The sequence below is a fragment of the Gigantopelta aegis genome, chromosome 1 (genome assembly GCF_016097555.1).
Source record: "Gigantopelta aegis isolate Gae_Host chromosome 1, Gae_host_genome, whole genome shotgun sequence".
Lineage (NCBI taxonomy): Eukaryota > Metazoa > Mollusca > Gastropoda > Neomphalida > Peltospiridae > Gigantopelta > Gigantopelta aegis.
Genome location: NC_054699.1, coordinates 9336307 through 9358203, shown reverse-complemented (window position 1 = coordinate 9358203; position 21897 = coordinate 9336307). Strand labels below are relative to the sequence as shown.

The 21897-nt window shown below is 37.7% G+C and overlaps 1 protein-coding gene across 1 annotated transcript; it reads right to left on the bottom strand.

Annotated features, from left to right (window-relative positions):
• Positions 1-1657: 1657 nt before the first annotated feature.
• Positions 1658-9016, bottom strand: LOC121370908 (cilia- and flagella-associated protein 300-like). Its single transcript, XM_041496444.1, has 7 exons — positions 8919-9016; positions 7586-7667; positions 7009-7081; positions 6111-6277; positions 5123-5295; positions 3885-3951; positions 1658-3117 (listed from the first exon to the last, which is right to left on the bottom strand). The coding sequence occupies exons 1-7, from the start codon at positions 9014-9016 to the stop codon at positions 2989-2991; spliced, it is 789 nt and encodes a 262-aa protein (XP_041352378.1). The 3' UTR covers positions 1658-2988.
• Between the last annotated feature and the right edge of the window lie 12881 nt (positions 9017-21897).

Here is a 21897-nt window from a genome sequence, read left to right as displayed (position 1 = left end):
ACTGTCTACACATCTTACTGTGAGACTTAGAACGTAAACAAACGGTAGGTACTTTAAAAAGAGGTGAAATGACACGACTTAATAGAGACAACGACTCAACAAGGGTGAGAGTATAAGACGTTTATAATGTTTGAATGACGTCAGTTTTTGAATGACGTTGCATACAAGAACAACTGCTTCCGTGTTTAGAACACTTTCAATGTAAAATTGTTATTTATTTCACCGTGTTTGAAGAAAGAACGATTTTCAAAAAGTACCATTTGTTAAAACGTTGTCCACCACTGCAAACACATAGATCTTCAAACTAAATCAGTATAAGAAAATTAACTTACTATTTTCAAGTCTTGATCCAGTCGATTTCTAACAGTGACAAAATCTCTCACAATGATCCAAATGAATCTTCTTCTAACAATGACGAAATATCACAAACGAATAACAATGACGTAGTAGATGTGGTCGTTTTTGGCTTGCGAATGACAATGAAACCGTATCTAGCCTTTTTATACTCTTTCGTGTTAGTCTAGGTAGGTCAGGGGCCGGTCTAAGTAGGTCAGGGCCGGGTCAGTAGGACGTTGTACACTGCACAGTAGGCCAGTCTAAGTAGGTCACGGTCAGTCTAAGTAGGTCAGGGCCAGTAGGATGTTGCACACGGCACAGTAGTCCGTGACGTCATCAAGGTCAAGGACAGTCTAAATGGGCCAGTAGGACGAGGTCACGTGACGTCATCAAGGTCAAGGTCACGGAAAGTAGGTCATGGCCCCATACAGGCCTCCTTACTACTAATATATTTGTCTGTAAAGCTATGTCATATTTTATATTAATTTTTTTAATGATTTTTTTATTTTCTATTTCTATTCTATGGCTTTTACACCCATAGAATATAGCTTTTTACAGTCATAAAATATAGATATAAATATAAAATAGACAAATCATTAAAAAAAGAAGAATATAAAATATCTTTACAGACAAAAATATTCGGTCTACAGTATGTAGACTTGTATTTTTGTATTCATCGTCATATATGTAAATAAGAAAGGTTTTGATAAACAGGCTGCCGCTTCTGGTGGTAGGTGTGGCGAATAAGGTGATCAAAGTAGAAGCCCCCTTCCAAAAACATGACCAACTACCAATATAATTACTGATATATACATTTATTATCCACATAGTTCACGATAGTCGGGGAAATATAACCAGTATGACACATATGTGACATAATGATTCCACGTGCACCTCGAATGACGTTATTTTGGGAAGCGATGTCACAAGTTAGGCTAATGCGGGTTTTTGTCTCTGCTGTGTAATCGCTTACTAAATGACGTACTTTCGAAGTCTCCTTCTAGTTACGTTTGAAATGCTTTGACACAGTCCTTGTTATTAATAAAGAAATGATTTTACGAAGCTCGGGCAATACAATAATTCTGACACTCGTTTCATAAAATCAGTACGACGCACAAGCTCATGTAATAATCTCTATATATAACAGGGAGAAACTTTCAAATAGTGATACAAACATCGATCGTGGCTTTTTTAACTAAATTTTTACGGGGTTTTCCAAATTTTATCACACATTTCTAGATTTTGTTAGGCTAAATATTAATTTAGTCATCATATTATACTTATAAACAAATGACACAACATACCAGAACCAATTTCAACATAATTCATCATTTTTATTACCAAAAAATAAATACAAATAATATTTATAACATCTTAGCAGATCTAATTTTTTATGTAACAATTTATTTGTGAAGAGGCATTTATTAAATTGTACATGTATAGGCATATCGCCTATTTGCCAATCCACATCATTTATTTGAATAAATATGGTTTTTAAAAAATAATGTGCTCTTCCACGTAAAAAAGAAAAATTGAAATAGATGGGTTAAGAAAATGAAAATCCCAACTATATTTATCAATATATAATATTTTAAACCTTATTTTTTGTTTGTATTTTTGCAAAAGTTTTATTACCCATATGTATGAGTAGATTAATCTACTGTGTATTTTAATGACATCTGCAGGAATTTTAGCAAGGGGGGAGGTCAAGACTGGTGACCTATGTTTATATGGGGGTAGAGTCATGCTCCCTCACCCCCAAATACATTGAGGGGTGTGTGGCTGACAGACATTGTAATCAGTATTTTAGACTTAGTGGATCTGCCGCATCTTTTCTGTGCAGGCCCTACCTGGATATCTGGAATGGGAGGACAAGTCTCCAAAGTGTGAGGGGGCAGGGAGGGGGTACAAGCCATATTTTGAATCTATATTGAGTAGAACAAAATGTACATTTTCATCCTCAGATGTGAGAGGCATAAACTATCCCTCGAGTTCAACTGTGAAATGTCCCTAAATATATTGAAAACAACATAAATTTGCACAGGTATATATGCATGGGCTGGGTGTAGACTGTAGCGGGTGAAGTTTATAGAGGGGGTCAAGTCGTGCTCCTCTAGAAAATATATTGAAATAAAAGAAGAAAATTTACTTGAGCAGGGGAGGGTCTCGACCATTGAAATCCCACATATGCCAGTAGAGCTAGGTCTGGCACTCGCCAAATTCGCCAATTGCAAATTTTAAAAGCAGTTGGCGAAATATATTTTAGTTTGGAAAAATAATTACGTGTAATAATTGACATTTTTGTAGAAAATAACTGACAATTTCTGCAATTTTTGAAGTTTAATAGACAATTTGGTGAATTGTTTTGCTCACCCAAAGCTAGCCCTGGCCAGTCTCCTGTCTTTAATTAACCACATTTAAATTATGCACAAATTTTGTCCAGACATAAACCATGAAAAAAGCATTACAGTGACACAGATTCCACATACTAGATTGCAATTATGTTATTCATATCGACATCACTGACATCTCCTGGGGGACAAAAACACAGGCAAAACTTTCAGTGGCTGCCGTTTTGCTTTTGTATAGAATAATCTTCAAGAGGGGATTTTTTACAGAATTTTGTGACACAGACAGCTGTTCTGATTTGTACTATGAAAATCCACTACTTCCGAATCTGTGATATAACATGGTGATGTGTCTCTTGAGTGCGTCCACAATGAGATAGGAGAAAGTTTGTTCATGAGCCACGCTCGATGGGTAGTACACTCCACTGTCACCCTGAAAACACAGATTGCATTCATTTTAGAATAATTTATTGAAACACTGAATTCATTTTGCCAAAACACTGAGAATTAGTGCAATATACAGGCAAGGAGGAAACAAGTAGACATTGGTGGTGGGCTGATTAAGATTGAGGGCGCAAAGCTCCCCTGTAAAATTTTGAAAACTAGATGTCCTAAAATGCAATTTCCTGCATTCTATAAGTAAAATTCAACATGACAAATGCTGGTAAATGCAACACTATTTAAGAGCATTTTTCATAAAGATTTACTACCAATAATATTTTCGATTCATAATTATTGGGAGGGGAGGGCTAAATCCCCCCAGCCCCCCTGCCTGATACAGTGCAGTTTAATTCCTTTTGCTGAAGAATTTTAGAGTTTGTTAACAACTATCCATTTTCACAAGCCTGCAAGATCTAAGCACCACAATAAGTTGAAATGAAATGAAAAAGAGGCTTGAACAGAGATTGAAAGTTTAAAGGGGTTTTTTTATTGGGTTTTTTTAATATTACAAGACTAGCTCTGGCAATCGCCAAATTTGCCAAATGCAAATTTCAAAAACAATTTGCAAATTTTATTTTAATTTGGCGAAATAATTTCATGTAATAACTGATATTTTGTAGATAATTTGGTAAAATTTTCTGCTGACCAAGAGCTAGCCCTGTATTAGTTACTGTCTATATTCTGACAATAAATATTTATGTTTACAAGATTTTAAATCACATATATATTCACTGTACTGTATTGAATGCATAAACTCACTGAAGCAGTCAGTTTGAAAACATTGGATAAAATGCCCAGTTCCTTCGTCTCTGGATTTTTCTGAACACTGAAATATGCAAAACAATAAATAAATAAACATACTATGACATTACATAATTAAAAAAAACCCACCAGGAAACTTTTATTCACATATAAATAACTCTTTTAATACAATGCTGTAATAAAAACAAATATTTCCCCAGATATTGCAGTATTTTCTAGCCCTTTTGGTTTAATAAGTCATAGAAAACATTGTCACTGCTAAAAAAAACTGCTTACCAGTGAACATGCTCAAGAAATTATTCTCATTTGTTACGTGACAAACTGCCTTACTGTTATGTTCTGCCACACAAAGCTTCATTCTGATTATCCTTCGAAATATATTGGTACAAAACCAATTTTGTCTTAAATGTTTTAATGTCCCAACATTTCAAACAGAGGCCAATAAAATAAGAACAACCCTGCCCCTGATCTTAAAGGGAGAAGATCAGCTCGCCCCAAAAACAAACTTGACCCCAACAGGGTTGGTCCACTCTCCCCCCAGCGCGGTTGGTCAACTCACCCCCCAAGACGGTTGGTCAACTCCCCACCCCCAATGCGGTTTGTCAACTCGCCTCACACTGTCTAGTCAACTCATACCATTACCATTTTCTTAATCAATATACCAATATTTCAAGGAATAATGTGCATTAAATATTGTTGAATATGCACACTAGTCGGAAAGAAAGATGTTTTATTTAACGACGCACTCAACACATTTTATTTACGGTTATATGGCATCAGACATATGGTTAAGAACCATACAGATATTGACAGAGGAAACCCGCTGTTGCCACTTCATGGGCTACTCTTTCCGATTAGCAGCAAGGGATCTTTTATATGCACCATCCCATCGTTAAATATAACATTTCTTTCTGTAATATTAATAAATAAAATGACACCAAAGTTGTAGACGTCTATTTTTAATTTTGTTACAATTATTTACGGACAGTAAAGTTTGGGGTGAGTTGACCAAACACTGGGGCAAGATTGTAGGGGGCGAGTTGGTTTTGAGGCAAGTTGACCAGCATTCATTCTAAATACTAATATTTTAAAAATAAAAAAATCAACCTTTTCATGATTGTAATTAATTAAATAACAAATCTGACTTCATTCATGAACAAATTCAAACAAACTGTTTAAATCAGTAATAAACGTGCCACTGTTAAAAGTTAATTAGTAACTAATGAGTGACATACGAAATGAGCTCCTTGTAGACTTGTTTGGTGAAGTCGAGATATGGATCGATCGAATCCTCGTACTGACAGACTTTACCTCCCAGACAGAAATGCTTGAACAACAGAAAGAGGAACTCGTTTCTTTCCGATTCATTGAAGAGGCAGAAGTTGTCACAGTCTTCCTGTATGAGAAGCTAAAACAAAATATTGCAAACTGTTAAAGGGATATACCCTAGTTTTTAAACACTAAGGCATATTTTTCGCTATTAGAGCCATTTATGATCACTGAAATCAAACATTACTTATATTTTATTGTTTAGATTATTCATTTCCGTACAACCAGAGTGTTTCTGGTCATCCTGCTGTTTCTAATACAACGAAATTAATTTTTCATATTTTAAAAAAACCATATGCGTCTCAGAAGTAACGGATATAGAGTCGTGTTTTAGTCTATTTTTAAGGGCATTTCAATGTCACAGACCCTTGTTTCACTTGGATGTATTCAAATTTGTTACAGGTTTGTTAATTAACCAAAGTTAGTGTCCATTAATACGGGTTGAAACTAGAGTCTAGGTGAAAAATATGTCTTAGTGTTAAAAAACTAGGGTCTGTCCCTTTAAGTGGGAAATAATAGTGTTATGTATCATCCTCACTGGAATCATTGTTACGCCTGAAACCAGAGTGAAAGAAACGGGATATTTGTCTAACAACACCTCAGCACATTTTAACTCTGAATATCACCTGGTGTCTCATATATAGTTAATTCAACATGAAATTGAGAAAAAGAAAATGAGAGAGATATGGAGGTAGAGACGGAGGAAGACAAACAGAAAGTGGCAGGGAGATATATTGAGAGAAATTGAGATCGACGGTAACAGAGCATGTCCAAGACAGCCTGATTTAACAGTAACCGGCCATGTGCTTATCAAACGTTTAGAGTCTAGACTCAAGACTCTTAATAGTCTGAGACTTTAATGCCACCGACTAAGTTAGATCCTGCACATTTTACCTTTCTAAGTTCATCAGATATTGTGAAATCTTCATAGAATTCGTCTAAACACTTGTGGATGTGTCCTGACTCTCGGACAATCTGATTCTCATACAATCTGTCAAAGAACGCCATCGACAGTGCAAAGCAAGCTACTGGTTCAACAGTGACCGACTTCGCTACAATGCCTGTGTAAAAAACAAAATTTAAAAATAAAACCTGATTTTATAAACTGTGTATCAATAATTAATAATCACTAATATATAAAACTTGTAGTAACATTTCCAAATGTGTAACATAATTTATCCCCTAACTTACCCATGATATCCATGTCATAAACCCATATGATAATTTACTTTATTAACCCGGTTAATAATGGTATGCAAATCTGCAAGGTCTCTAGGTAATTGTTGCTGTGGATGGGTCATTTGCTTACAAGCCAACAAGACCCGTGTACCTGAGCGTAACGTTTTCAAAGATTTGTTTAAAATGCGTGACGTCAAACTAATCTGTGCTAATCGTGATAACGTCATATTATAAAAAAGTAATTAGAATGTTATTTTAGAAGTGTTATAGGATAAATAGAATTCACTACTCATGTTTTTTAATATGTAAAATATCAACCTCGTCTAGTTAATCGGTATTAATACCGATTAACATAGACTCGGTCGATATTTTCCATATTAAAAAATACTCGTGACGAATCCTGTATGTATTTACCATTTGCAAAAACACTGGCAAGATTATAATTTAAATTCACAATTACCTGTATGTGTGTATCTTTACTATTTTAACCATTATTTAATATGCAAGTATTATTATTTTTACACAAGTATTATTATTTAACATACAAGTAATATTGTTTGATACATAAGCATTATTAAATAACAACTATGTAAATCTATGGACTAAAACACACCAACAGGAGTCCATCGGTCTTGAGAAGACAACATTTGTAATGAGCTGACAACTTCAGGGTCTGTCATAAAGTCCTGAAAGTATAAACATATATACATGTATGAATCAAAAATGCCTTTACCTCTAGAACCCTCGGTATGTATCAATAATCGTTAAATAACCTAATAAAGCCTACCATTCTACCACTGAACAAAATCCCACCCTTGAATATCTGGAAGCAATGGATTAACCGCGCTAACATCATTTAAAAAAAAATTGGAAACCAATAAAATTCAACATGGTGAATAAGTGAAAATTACCAAATAATATTTTAGCAATTTCTGTATTTATTATAATATTAAATTAAAATACAGTTACCATTTGGCAGTAAAGCAGGGTTTTAAAAAAATGTAGTCACCCAGACACCAACTGTGACCTTTATTGGTTAAGGTCAACTACAAATTTTGACAAGACCAACAATTTTATAAAAAAATTTTTTATCAAATTCCAACACAAAATAGAGTAAATAATGATAATAATGGCACTGTGATTTTTAAGTTATCTCATAACCCTAAATATGGGTGTACCCTGGAACTTACAAGCCCAAAATTGTCTTTTTCGTATGGCTGGAAAGGCTGGTCAAATGTGAACATCTGAGCCTTGATACGATCTTTCATAGACCTACAAAACAGACAACATTATAAAACACACAGTCAGGCTTTTAGACAGAAAATAATTTGAGGGTATTTAATAATATAAAGAAAACAGACCATAAGTATGACAGCACCTTGCCTACCGGTGTTTACACAATTGAACGAGTCTCCCCTGGGTTGTCATGCAACGACCAGAAGAGGTAAGGCCCTTTTTAAGGGCCCTATGGGCAACACCACAGCATCATAGACATCTAATTAACGAGCTACTCTCGATTCTTTAATGTCAAAACCTATATTAGCTCCGGAACTTTCTTTTTGACCGACCATTCAAAATTGCACCCAAATTCCTCAATCACACTTGCACCCAAATTCCTCAATCAAACTTGCACCCAAATTCCTCAATCAAACTTGCACACCTTTTCTCTTTTAGCATAATTCTTGCTCCATTCAAAATTCCATAGCACCATTGCCCCCCCCCCCCCCCCCCCCCTTCCACCGACCACGGTTGGGCTGCTGGTGCTTACTTGCACCTGCCAGCGTATGTGGTCCCTCCTCCCCCCCACCTTTCCTGGACGGAGGAGCTGGCCTCGGCCGTTTCTTGTATTGGTCTTTTTACCTAAACTAAGCCAATAGTAATTATCACTATCCATTTTTATTCCCATTGAGACAGACTTGTAAAACCATAATAAAGCAACATTATACAAGTTAAGGCATGAGTTCAACCCATACCCCTTTCAATGGTTAGGGTTAGTCTTTAGAGCTTGTGGTAGAACTTTCCTTTGGCACTGTCATGTATAATAAAGAACATTATAAATACTTATAATAAATAGTTATGGTTAGGGACAGTGCCAAAGGAAAGTCCTTCCGAGCTTGTAATACAGAGGGGTACGGGTTGAACTCTTTCCCAAAGTAAGAGTCTGAATAGTTGCTCTTACTTAAAATGGCTGCAACTACTAAACAAAACTGACTTTTGGTGATCATGATTCATGGTAATGTTTTGTAATCTAAAAATTATTACCAAATGGACATTTATTTATTTGAAGGGAAAAGACGATAAGATGTGAGTAATCCACCATAATCAATTCGATCACGATCGATTTATATTGTATGTCGGTCAGTCAAGTCTGTGATCGAACCTTCTGGAAACAAGCAAGTCTTGTCAAAAACTTGCTGTGGCGTCCCTGGCGACACATTTCAAATGTGATACGCTTTGTGCGTCAGTGTTATCATGACATTTTCATCAAGTCTAACAATCGTAACAACAATTACAATAATTAACCATTTAAGAAGCCACTCTTGCTTTTCTTTGTCATCGATGGAATTAAATTTCTTGTCCACTAAGTAGCGAAACGAGAATTTTCGTGCACGATCGGCCATACTTATTTTTCTTATTTTTGATTTCCACCAATGTTTGGAGCATTCATGATAAAGTGAGCAGAGGAATTTTGACGGAGCGTGTCGGACTGTATATATGTAGGGCGAGCACACTCTCGTAGATCCGCAAACAGAGGTGGCTTCATTTGATAGGATTTACGGCCCACTATACCCCCCCCCCCCCCCTAGGAATTTTTCAAGATGAGTATATCTTTGAAGCCATATTCAAATCAGCTTGTCTGCAGGCAATCTGTTGGTGGGTGTGCCTATAGGGCACGTTTGAGTGTAGGCACCCTATTTATTTTTAACAGGGCAAATTTCTGATCAAGGTGAATGTTCCACATAATTTTCAAAAATATTTGAAAATAATTCTGGACTATATCACTGCTTTTACTTTAAAGCTGGGTTACTGGTGAATGTTTGGCATCTGACTAAGTATAGTGAGTCAATGAATTTGAAATGTTCTTAGTATTACAAACATAGTATATGAAAAAACTGCATGGCAATGTTGAAGTTAACATGCATACATATTTTGAACAGGTTTAAGACCAAATTATGAATGCTATTCCTGCTAAATTACATGTTCATAACAAACCACAAAGTAATGCAATATATGTGGTATGGATACTGGGGGTATACTCACCAGCAAAAGTTACACAGTTCCCGATATATGTAATTCTCTATGTGCATGTGTATATATACATACCGTACCTAAAACATTGTGATCCTTTTATTATTGTATTGTATTTAATATCTGAGGGCAGCATTACTTAAATATGGTGCAGTACATGCTGTCTAAACCATTTACATGGATATTTTGAATATTTTTATATTACACACAAGTCTTACAAACATAAAAAGTGAATTTACATACCATTCTAGGCAAGTCTGCATTACATATACAATTTATCTATCTCACAACAGTTCATCTTACAATAGCTAGGGTTTTTTTGTTGCTTTTTGTAATATTTTAGAATTGCAGTTCTATTTATATTATGCTTAACTTATGTTTTGGTGTATATAACTGATATCTACATAGAATATTGTCATCAGGCAAATATCTAGCACTATAAAAATGTAACTTTCATTCCCAATTCTCAATCATTTTATGTGACCCAAATATGATATGTGTGAAGTTTACAATTTTCTATTTCTACATCCTTTCTTTTATTCTATAAAGTAGATGTTAATAACAATTACAAAACAATATAATATGAGGTATGAATAATTATATACTTCTCAAAATAAGTTACTAGTAAGCAATGTACTAATTTCTATGTATATACACATACTTAGGATTGCCTGAAGCTGTTATTATTAAAAAACCCCAAATAGACCTGGCTTTTTTTAACATAGTGAGGCTTCATTATTCAAATGTGGTTTAGTATATGGAGTTTATATACAATGTTCACAAATTTATGAAGATGTCTCTCTGTTCTTAGTACCAGCCAATTATAAGTACCTTTCCTCGGCATGTGTGTTAAAACATTTACAATTCATCTATCTCACAGAAGCTTGTACTATACTACTCAAAAGAATTTAAGGGTCAAAAATTTATAACCAAATAAGTTTCAGAGTGTATTAGATTGATGATGTAAACTACACCAAAAATTTAATTTATTGTTCCATATTTACAAAAAAACACAAATAAACGTCACTGTATACAAGAAAGTCACATGACATGCTGTCAAAGTTGAAGGTTGTCAAACATGGATTTTACACATTAGAACATTCGTTTAATAGTGTGTGAATCCACCCCTGGCGCGAATACACTCGACACATCGTTGCCTCATGCTGTTGATCAGACGTCTGAAGAACTCTTGGGGAATGGCCTGCCACTCTGCCATAAGAAGTTGACCCAGATCATGAAGGTTGGCCGGAGGGGCATGGTTATCCCGAACTCTCCTGCCTAATTCGTCCCAAGCGTACTCTATTGGGGCCAAGTCAGGCGAATATGCTGGCCAATCCATCCTGGCGATACCTTGTTGTCTGAGAAAGTCCGTTACCACACTGGCGCGGTGGGGTCTGGCATTGTCATCCTGCAGAACTGCCCCGCCGTCAATCTGCTGAAGGCCTGGGAGAACCAACGGCCGGATAATCTCATTCAGATAGCGGATTCCATTCAGATTGCCATCCACCACATAGAGGGGGGTCCTGTGGTGGATAGAGATGCCGCCCCACACCATGACGCTGCCACCACCGAACCGGTGACGTTGTCTAACGTTAACATCAGCGAAGCGTTCCCCAGGACGTCTGTAGACACGAACCCGACCGTCGTTGAACTGGAGACTAAACCTGGACTCATCAGTGAACATCACTCGACCCCACTGAAGACGTTGCCACCGCAGATGAGGCGTGCACCAGTGACGTCTGGCCGTTCTGTGACGTGGTAGGAGTGGTGGTCGAACAGCCTGGCGACGGCAGCGTAGATTATTGGCTCTCAGACGATTGCGTATGGTTTGATCAGACACTCGAGTTCCAGTCGCAGTCCGCAGATTGTCACGTAATCGGCGTGCAGTGGTTGTACGTTGACGTAGAGCCATATTGGTGATGTAGCGGTCCTCTCTATTTGTAGTGCTTCGGGGTCTTCCCGAACGTGGACGACTTCGAACAGAATTCGTTGCTTGGTACCGTTGCCACAGTCGACCAACGACACTCTGACTGACACCAAGTCTCAGAGCAACATTTCTTTGCGTATTGCCATCCTGAAGCCAAGCAATAACCCTTCCTCGATTTTCGATAGTCAGTTGATGTCGTACCATTGTCGAATTTGGAGTGTGCACCGTACACGAACGCAAGCTCCAATTATACGGAAATTCAGCATTGGGAACATGGAATACACATGCAAAGCGTGCAAATGAAGCGCTTTGTGAAAAAGCAAGTTATGGGCACTTAGCAGACCTTTCGCTTTCGCCCTAATTTACGTGCAAATGTAAGCATGTTTTCGCCATTAGAACTAGTCGACAGTGTCAATGACAGTGGATTTTATTCATTTATGGGTTGCTTAGACCCACTTTCGTCAAAATGGAACAATACCATGCGTGACATTATGGTCTAGCTAATATAATTGACATTCAGAAAATAATGTCGAAAATATCGTCTGACCCTTAAATTCTTTTGAGTAGTAAAACATATTTGTATTTAAATTGTGCTTAATTTATGCTTAGGTTTATATAATTGACATCAGATATAGTCATCAGGCATATCTAGCACTTGACTTTCTTTCCTATTTCAGTCTTATCATCTGACTCAAATATAATGTTTATTATGTTCACAATATCTGTAATTTTTTATTTTTCCTCTGGGCCTTTGCTCTTGTTCCTCCCTCAATATGTCAACAGCTCTTGCATTATCAGATCACAAACCATCCAATTCAGCTTCAGTATTTCTTTGGACATTTCTCAGCCATTTCTATGTGGTTGAAGAATACCCTGGACTTTGTGATATGACTAATATGAGACCATGGCAATTTGCTCTCTTCCAATTTGCTCTATTGGTACAGCATATTTTCAGGGAATATCTACTGGATGGAAGGTTTGCAAATAATCCACAGTAGCATAATAACAGCATTTGTGGTTTGGCACTAAATTTCTCATGTGAAAGGGGTTCTTCCAAGCCACACTTGATCAAGAAATCCCTACAAAGGTCTTAAGAGACTGGAAGACCTTTTAAATGAGAAAAAGAAAACTCTGCCCTCAGCTTCTTGGGAAGAGGGTTCTATCTGCGAGACAAAGTACATATCTGGGCTGTTGTAAAGTACACAAGAAGATGCAGAAACAAAGATTATACTTCAATGTCTGTACATTGCTGCCAGTTCACCATCCCAGATACAATTTTTTTTTATACACTCAACTTGGCAACAAGAGGCATCTTATAGATGTGCACAGCATCATTAAGAATGCAGGGAAGATACCAACTAGCAATTCCAGCTGTGCTTGCCATTACTGGCTATGATACCAACAGTGCTTTTATGCAGAATGGAAAACTGGAGGTTTTGAATATTCTCAAGCAACACCAAGACTTCCTTGAAATGTTGTTAGCTCATGAAGTTCAGCAAAAATTGATGTTCATATATTTAAGAAGCAGATCACTTCATATACCTTCTCTATGGGAGTGCAGGAGCGAATAACATACAAACACATCATGACCTGAGAAATATCTGGAAATGTTTGTTGCCAAACCAACGATGATAATATTGAACTACAGTAGAGTGTAAATCAGCCTTCTCCACTCTACTCTACATGTATGTATTCACTGAGAATGCTCTGACAATGCACATAAAGAGAACAAATTGCCAAGTTGTCATTTGGTATCAGTCATGCCAGACAGTCCAGGCTATTCCTCAACCAAATTGTCATATGGTTGAGAAATTTTAGAAGGAACACTAGAGATGAAATAGTGATATTATACTATGAACGCTGATGGACATATTGATGGGAGAACCAGAGCAGAGTCTGGAGAAGGAGAATACCAGAAAGTGTGAACATGACAGACATATTTTAATTGCATGAAAATGCAAAGGAATATGAAAGGAAGTCAAAACTTTCCTAGACAATATTTGATGTAGAAACTAATTATATACACCTGAGCATAAGTTAAGCACAATGTAAATATAACGGCAAATCAAAAAATATTACAAACACAGTCTAGTATAAGATGAACTTTTGTGAGATAGATGACTTGTACATGTAATGCAAAAGAAATTATGGTAGGTACACAAAACTGATGCTTTAAATTTTTAACACTGATGTTTAGTAAAGAGGGACATATTCATAATATTGATACACATACATGTATACTCAACAAAATTAATTAAGGGCTAGTAAACTTTCTTATATTATAATATAATTCTTTGTTACTGTCATATTATTTTAGCATGTTTTGGTCATATATATGGCTTCTATACATTGTTTCAGTAAACTTTTACTGGTTATACACGCAAAAAACACTGGGTATTTCACATACTTATGAAAAATATTGAAATGAGCATTAGGCAAGTATTTGTTACACATTTGTTCAGAATGTTTTTTGTTATTGTGTTCCCTCAAAAATGTTATTTAAGTCATTAAGTTCAAGAACATGCCACAATGCTGACAACTTTCAACTGAAGAAGTTGTATTTTCCCCCATATTTAAAGAAAAATGCTAAAATATCTATTGGACCTTAATTAATTTTGTTGAGTATAGTATAGGCAGATATACTGAACCATATTTGAATAATGCTGCCTCAATATATTAAATACAGTGCAATTTTTAATAGTAAAAGGTTCAAGCAGCCCAAAATATGTGTAAATATAGAAAATAATGCATTTCAGGCATTGCTTAACTTTTGCTGATGAGTATATGATTATTCATACCACATATTGCATTGTTATTTGGTTTCTTACTATTAACATCTAGTATAGGATGAATATCATTCATTTTGGCCTCATATCTGTTAAAAATTTATGTGGATGACAACTTTATCACTATATTTACTTTTTCAATATAGTGTTTTGGGGACACAAAATGTGCAACGGTACCCCCATTCAAATGGTGATATTTTTTTAATCCACCAACATTTTTGCTGCAGACAAGCAGATATTAAATTCATATATAATGAGGTATCTAAAAATACTTCTCTCCAAAAATCCCGGGGGGGGGGGGGGGGGGGGGGGAGAGGGTTTCGGTATCTGGCCCAAGGACTAATATATGCGGGTAGGGATCCTTTTGAACCGAAATCACTCTAGAAATTAGATTGGGTAGAATATTGGATGGACTGTCAATGATTGGAATCATGCAGATGTATTAACTGGAACTGGCGTAGGAAGCGCGGGCGAGGGGCGCCTTTGTTGCTGCTGCTATGATGTGTGTGTGTGTGTGTCTCCCCCCCCCCCCCCACACACACACCTCCACCCATCCACTTTTTGGCACCTTCCTACGCCACTGACTGGTGAATCACGGGACTATGCAATGACACGGGAAGCGAATCGGGCAGCACTCAGATATCCTAAATTAATGTTATCGAACACGACTGATACGATGGAGGCCTCCGAGTCTGAATGTTCCTGCCCGTGTTGAGGCGAGGCGCGATGACTGGGATACAGTACGGGGACGCGATCCTGCATCCCACAGACCAACAATTGTCAGACCTGTCCACTGACTTCACTGAAAAATGAGTATTAGGTTTGAACAGAACCAGAACTGGGCGAGTCAACTACTCGCCGACAAGAGTCGGCGGTGAAGTATAAGTCTAACTTAACAAGAGATGGAAATAAAAGAAAATACTTTACGTATTAAATTAGTTGCATACCTCGATCTAATACTGAGTAGCAGACATGAACATACCCTTTTTTTCTTTCTTTTTAAAACACAAAACACACACACACAGGAGCAATCCTCTAATGCCCTCTTGAATCTGCCATCACCTGCCCATTAATCATATTATATAATTGATAAACATCACCAATTAGCACACATAATGTCCCAAATAAAACAGTCGCAAAACAACACTAAATTGCCGTAAAACGTCGTCTTCGAGCATCTATATTTCAAAATGTGTCGGGGAGTTGGGGTGAGGGTGTTGCATACTCCCAAACTCCCTAAATATCTTACTACCATCGGGGTCTCTATTATACGGCAAACGTCCAGTTGTCCTTTTTACAATTGTTCAACCATCCCTTTAACTATCCTCGATCCGCATCAGTATACATAAATTACGGATTCAAATCGCTTGTGAGCTCCAAAACAAAGCTGTTTTACAAAAAAGAAGATTACTTCAGGTTTTTAGTTCGTTGGTGTATCAAACCACCTAAAATTATATTTGATCTCATGTATCTGAAAAAGGATCGCACATATTCAGTTATTTATAAACAGCACTTCATAGAAATTCAAGAGAGGCACCGTCGTTACATTCTTGTTTATACGAACAGATCACAGGATGTGTATTATGTGACTTGTGCTACAGTTTTTTCATCAGTTGCAATATTTTCTATGAGATTATCGGCATCTATTTTTTTTAACTTTGGAATCCTGGGCAATGACTGAATCCCTAAAAGTTAAACAAATTAAGGATTCTGTGGAATCCAAATATATAATTTTTACGGACTTGCTTTCGGGTCAGCAAGCTTTACAAAATTTGAAGCTATAACATCCCTTACTTGGGATGTTGATATGAAAATGTTTTTTATTTAATCTATTGATAATAACGATATTGTATTCTGTTAGAGGTGCCCAGTCACACTGGCATCAGGGGTAATAAAAAGCAGATACAACTGCCAAGACTCCGGAGTTGGTGTGCCTTACATTGATCTTTTTAAAAGAATAATATTAACCAATATAATTTTTCAACTTGACATGGTATTTGAAACGGTGTGGTTACGAACAAGCTTCATTCTGTCAAGCCAGTCCTGAGAGAGTGGCAGTCCTCTTTCAGGCAGTGCAGGAAGAAATTATTTTTGTGTCATGCAGTGTACACCGATCAGGGCCGTAGCTAGGATTTTTTTTTGGGGGGGGGGGGGCAACTGAGTAGTTAATAGTCTAAAACTCCTTAAACAGTTAAGAAGAGAATTTTCTTTAAGTTTCTATAATACTTTCCGGATTTTTTCGGGGGGGGTGGGGGGGCAACTGCGGTCCTGCTGATGGTTCAGGTAGTAGGATTTAGCTCAGTCGGTTGAGTGCTCGCCTGAGGTACATGTGTCGCAGGATTGAACGACCTCGGTGGATCCATTCATCTGATTGCTTCTTTTTAATCATTCCAACCAGTGCACCACAACTAGTCAAAGACCATGGTATGTGCTTTCTTGTCTGTGGGAAAGTGCATATAAACGATCCTTTGCTGCTAATGGGAAAATGTAACTACGTATCAGAATTACCAAATGTTTGTTATCCCATAGCCGATGATTACTTAATCAATGTGCTCTAGTGGTGTCATTAAACAAAACAAACTTTAACTGACGGTTCACCACATTTTGGTGGAGTGTGATCATCTTGGGCCGTATTGAACTGGGGCGCTAACCACTTATAAATAACATACATACAAATATTTGTAAATATTTTATGTACCTAGAAAATGTAGAAGAATCATGATCTATATTGTATGATGCAGTATCCTGTAGCAAAGAGCTACAAACACAACACAAAATAGTCTAGCATGCTTATTTACAAGATATGCTTGATAGTAACAACACTGACAAAAGTCAATTAACTAACGCTAAAATTCACCCAGAATCAAACTCTAGATACGTAAACAAAATCCTTGATGGTATGGTATGGTAAAGTATTTACGTGCATATGTGCCACGAAGGCTTCACGCACGCCTATCACGGGCTTAATCTCTGACTTTCGCCAGTGACTAAGTCCGGGACAGGGGTGGGGGGGGGGGGGGGGGGGGGGGGGGGTGTAAGTTTGAAGTGGGCGGAATTTGGAATAAAAAATTTAGTAAGGTCCTACGGAGAATAACCTGCATCATAACCATGTCCTGACTAAGAAATTAAAACCAAAAATATTTTTGAGTGCTCGGCCTAAAAGGTTTTAATGTGATTTGAGCAATTGAACGGGCGCCAAAGTAAAGTGCCTTGGACTATTTAAAAAAAAATAAACATAACAATTTTGAGCCGCGGCCGAAAAATGTAAAGTCCAACTAAGCCCAAAAAAGGAGGTTACCTGTCCTAGGTAAGGTTGCGTCGCGGGACTCATGGCGAACTGATCTGAAGTTGGGGAATCCTTCAGTCAGGTCGACACGGCACTTGTCGATGACTCTAAGGTAGTCGCCTTGTAACACCATCTTTAAAATACGGTGGATGGTCGTATTGTCCATGGATGGCATCAAGAACACTTGCTGTCACGTAAAGCTTGTCCGAGTGGTGAGCTCCTTGTAGCTGGTACTTACTTCCCTTGTCTGGATGGAAGCTGGTGCCATTGTTGCTCACTCCACGGACCGCCGCTGGGGCAACAACAACTCTCGGAGACGCTGGTGGACTAGCTGGTGGGTCACTAATGACCACATGTCCGACGAGTGCTTCGGTCAAGTAGGTGGGGGCAGCGACGCAGAAGGAACCGCCCCCGGTGCTTTGGATCCCCCTGCACCGTCCCTGTCGGTCTCGTCCTCCTCTTCGGAACAGGTGGGGCCGCCCCTGGCGGTTGAGCCGCCAAGTTAGCCCCCCCCCCGGGTAGTCTTAGGTCGCCTCCTCCGTCTTCTACTGGTCGATCACCGCTTCTTGTCGATGCCGTAATACAGTGTGACGATCGCTGAATCTCCGTTGTGCTGATTTTTGACAGAGTTAAAACAAAATGCCCGAATCTGGATAATAATATTACTTCCAAGCAGCTATATTTATAGGGTTTCAAACGATTCATTAATTATTCTTTAGGCATTTTTACATGAATTACAGCTAATATTATGGATAGAATGACAGACATCCATGATAAAAATATATATAGGCAAGATAGTTTTGCCTAAATATCTCCATCTTTTTTGCCCAAATTTGAGGATTTTCTCCAGCCCTGGAATTCCCCAAAAACTCCAATGTGTAGCAAATAAAAGCAATTAATTTATTTGTATGTCGTGAGGGAGGGGAGGAGGGGGAGGGAAGGCAGGCATGTAATATATATTCGCCAGCTTGTGTTTTGGAAGAGTATTGCATATAGGCTATAATGCTTGCTAGAGTACTTTTGATTATTGTATAGATGTCCTTTTTTAAAACGTTGCCCCCTCAGACTACCCATTTTTATTGGAAATATTATGGCTTGCAGGCTTTATGTGTACACGAGTGGATCCGGATTTTTGCAATGGGTGGAAGCAGTCTAAAAAAAATTTCAAAAGGGCAATGATCCGAGCTTCCGAAGGGATCACGATCTAAGTGGAGGGGAGGGGGGGGGGGGATTCAGGAGCATGCTTTCCGAACATATTTAAAATAAAGATGCCCAAAGACGCGTTTTCTGGACAATTTAGTATTGTATGTTGAGAATAATGTATTTAAAAAAGTCATTAAAAAGCATAGGCGTACAGGCTCCTGTTTTCGTAAAGAGGTCTTGTGCCCGATTTAAACGAAAATGCCCGAATTTGAATAATAACGTTTATTTATATTAACATTACTACCAAACAGCTATATAGGGTTGCAAACGAATCACTACGCATTTTAAAATGGATTACAACTAATTTTGAGGGTAGAATGACGGAAATATATGGTAAAAAAGTCTTAAGTTAACACCTTTTTCCCGAATATCTGTTTCAATTTTGCCCAAATTTGAGGTTTGTTCCAGCACTGGGGGGGGGGGGGGGTGCTCCCCCCCCCCCCCGCCCGCCCTCCTGTCTCGTACGCTTATGTTAAGAAGGCAATTAATCACACAGGAACCTGGATGTTTCATCTGTGACAACCCCCTCTGAATCCGCCAATAAAGAAGATGTCGGTAGTTTATTTTCACCAATAAAGATAATAATAATTACAATCAAAATACCGCTGTAAAAAGAACGTAAAAATTAAACCACCACTGAAATTTCCAGACCATATTATTGACTGTCAGCCGGTAATTAGAATTTTGATTTTAGGTTAATTATTATTTTCTTTATTGATGAAAATAAATTACAGTACCTTATCTTTTGTGAACTTAAGTAGACATTAGAAAAATATAGGCCTAAAGGAAAAACATAGCTCTATTTACAACGTTAATTGAATCTGCATTCATGATCAAAAGATGCAAATTATTTTTAGTCGCGTTATTCGAATACTTTGTTTGTTTGTTTGTTTGTTTTTGTTTAACGACACCACTAGAGCACATTGATTTATTAATCATCGGCTATTGGATGTCAAACATTCGGTAATTTTGATAGATAGTTTTTGAAAGAAAACCTCCTACAATTTCCATTAGTACTTAGCAAGGGGTCTTTATATTACCATCTCACAGACAGGATAGCACTTACCACGGCCTTTGATATACCAGTCGTGGTGCACTGAACCGAGAAATAGCCCATTGGGCCACCGACGGGGATCGACCCCAGACCGACCGCTTTACCACTGGGTTACATACGTCCCGCTCTTCATATCCGTCCCTTATCGGCCTCGGTGGCGTCGTGGTTAGGTCATCGGTCTACAGGCTGGTAGATACTGGGTTCGGATCCCAGTCGAGGCATGGGATTTGTAATCCAGATACTGGCTCCAAACCCTGAGTGAGTGCTCCGCAAAGCTCAATGGGTAGGTGTAAACCACTTGTACCGACCAGTGATCCATAACTGGTTCAATAAAGGCCTTGCTGCCTGTCGTAAAAAAGTAGCATATGTGGCGACAGCGGGTTTCCTCTAAAAAAAAATATGTGAGAATGACCATATGTTTGACGTCCAATAGCCGATGATAAGATAAAAAATGTGCTCTAGTGGCGTCGTTAAATAAATCAAATTTTACTTTACTCATATCCGTTCCGATACAGCGATGGGTTTTGTTTACTTTATTTTGTGTGTGCTGTGTGCGGATAATTTTCTAAGTACAATTATTTAAATTATCTAAAGAGTCTGCCCTGAGTTTGCTTCAGTTGTACATGTTCTCTAGTAGCATCTAGCCTTTTTGACCACTACTATATCTATGTATATTTAATGCACTTTCTTGTTTTAAATTGCATTTTACATACACTACAATTTTGAAACAGTTTACATATATTTTATTCTTTCTAACTCTAATACAATGTAGTACAAAGCTGTCTCTTATTTTGTTTCTATTGTTTTTCCTGTGTCATTAGTATTGTCAGCTTGGGTTGTATTCACCCTCAACTCAGTGTTCAGGCCAGGTAGTCGTTCAGTAGAAGCTCATCTATTGTTTGTTGCCTAGTGTTCTCTGGAGTCGGAGACTTTTAAACATTCAAGCAAGACAGAGGTGCTTTTCTGCGTTGCAAGTTTATATGTGATCAAGTTCTGCACAGCACAATTATTAACAGCACAGGTTATTAATGATGTAACACAACCAGCATCATTATTCGGACGACCTGACCCACAGTCGGGTCGTTATTTGTGTAAGAATGTATGTTTTTATAAACATCGTGATCTTCTCATCTCTCCAGGAAGGAAATGGAAGGAAATGTGTTATTTAACGACGCACTCAACACATTGTATTTAAAGTTATATGGCGTCAAACATGTGGTAAAGGACCACACATATATATAGAGAGGAAACCCGCTGTCGCCATTTCATGGGCTACTCTTTTCGATTAGCAGCAAGGGATCTTTATATGCACCATCCCATAGACAGGATAGCACATACCATGGCCTTTGTTACACCAGTTGGAACGAGAAATAGCCCAATGGGCCACCGATGGGAATTGATCCTAAACCGACCGCGCATCAAGCAAGCGCTTTACCACTGGGCTACGTCCAGCCCCCATCTCTCCAGGTGATCCCTGAATAAAGACCGTAAACCCCAGCTGAAGTCTTCTGTGGTATATAGAACCTTCGGTAACACGTCGGCGTCTGTAAATTTTTAATGTGGTGTTGGGGGTTGCGAATTCCTCGTGATAGGACCAACAATGGCTAACAAAAAAAACCCCAAAAAACTAACCTTTGTAACCTTATCTAAATTTAATAAGGTGGACCGTTGGTATTTAAATTTTTATTTTTATTTTATTTATTTATTTATTTATTTATTATTTATTTATTTATTATTATTATTTTTTTTTTTTGAAGGGTGCGGGTGATGGGGGGGGGGGGGGGCGTACGTAACCGTATTTAGAATAACAGAGTAAAGTAATAAGTTGGGCGATTAAAAACCAAGCACAGCACTTTATGGTCCGTTTGCGTCGAAAGGGCCTAAGTTCATAATTAATAAAGTTTGGTAAAACATTTACAGCGTAAATGAAAAAGTTTCTTAACAAATTACAATCAATTTATGTAGATTAAATCTCATTTTGTATACAAAATGTTAGA

Excerpts from the sequence above, each read along its gene's own strand:
- LOC121370908 (XM_041496444.1), bottom strand. The coding sequence starts at position 9,016 with ATGGCCGATCGTGCACGAAAATTCTCGTTTCGCTACTTAGTGGACAAG. Across the intron at positions 7,082-7,585 it reads AAAAAGACAATTTTGGGCTT|GACTTTATGACAGACCCTGA; the intron begins GTAAGTTCCAGG and ends TTATACTTTCAG. Across the intron at positions 3,118-3,884 it reads TTTTCAAACTGACTGCTTCA|GGTGACAGTGGAGTGTACTA; the intron begins GTGAGTTTATGC and ends CTGTGTTTTCAG.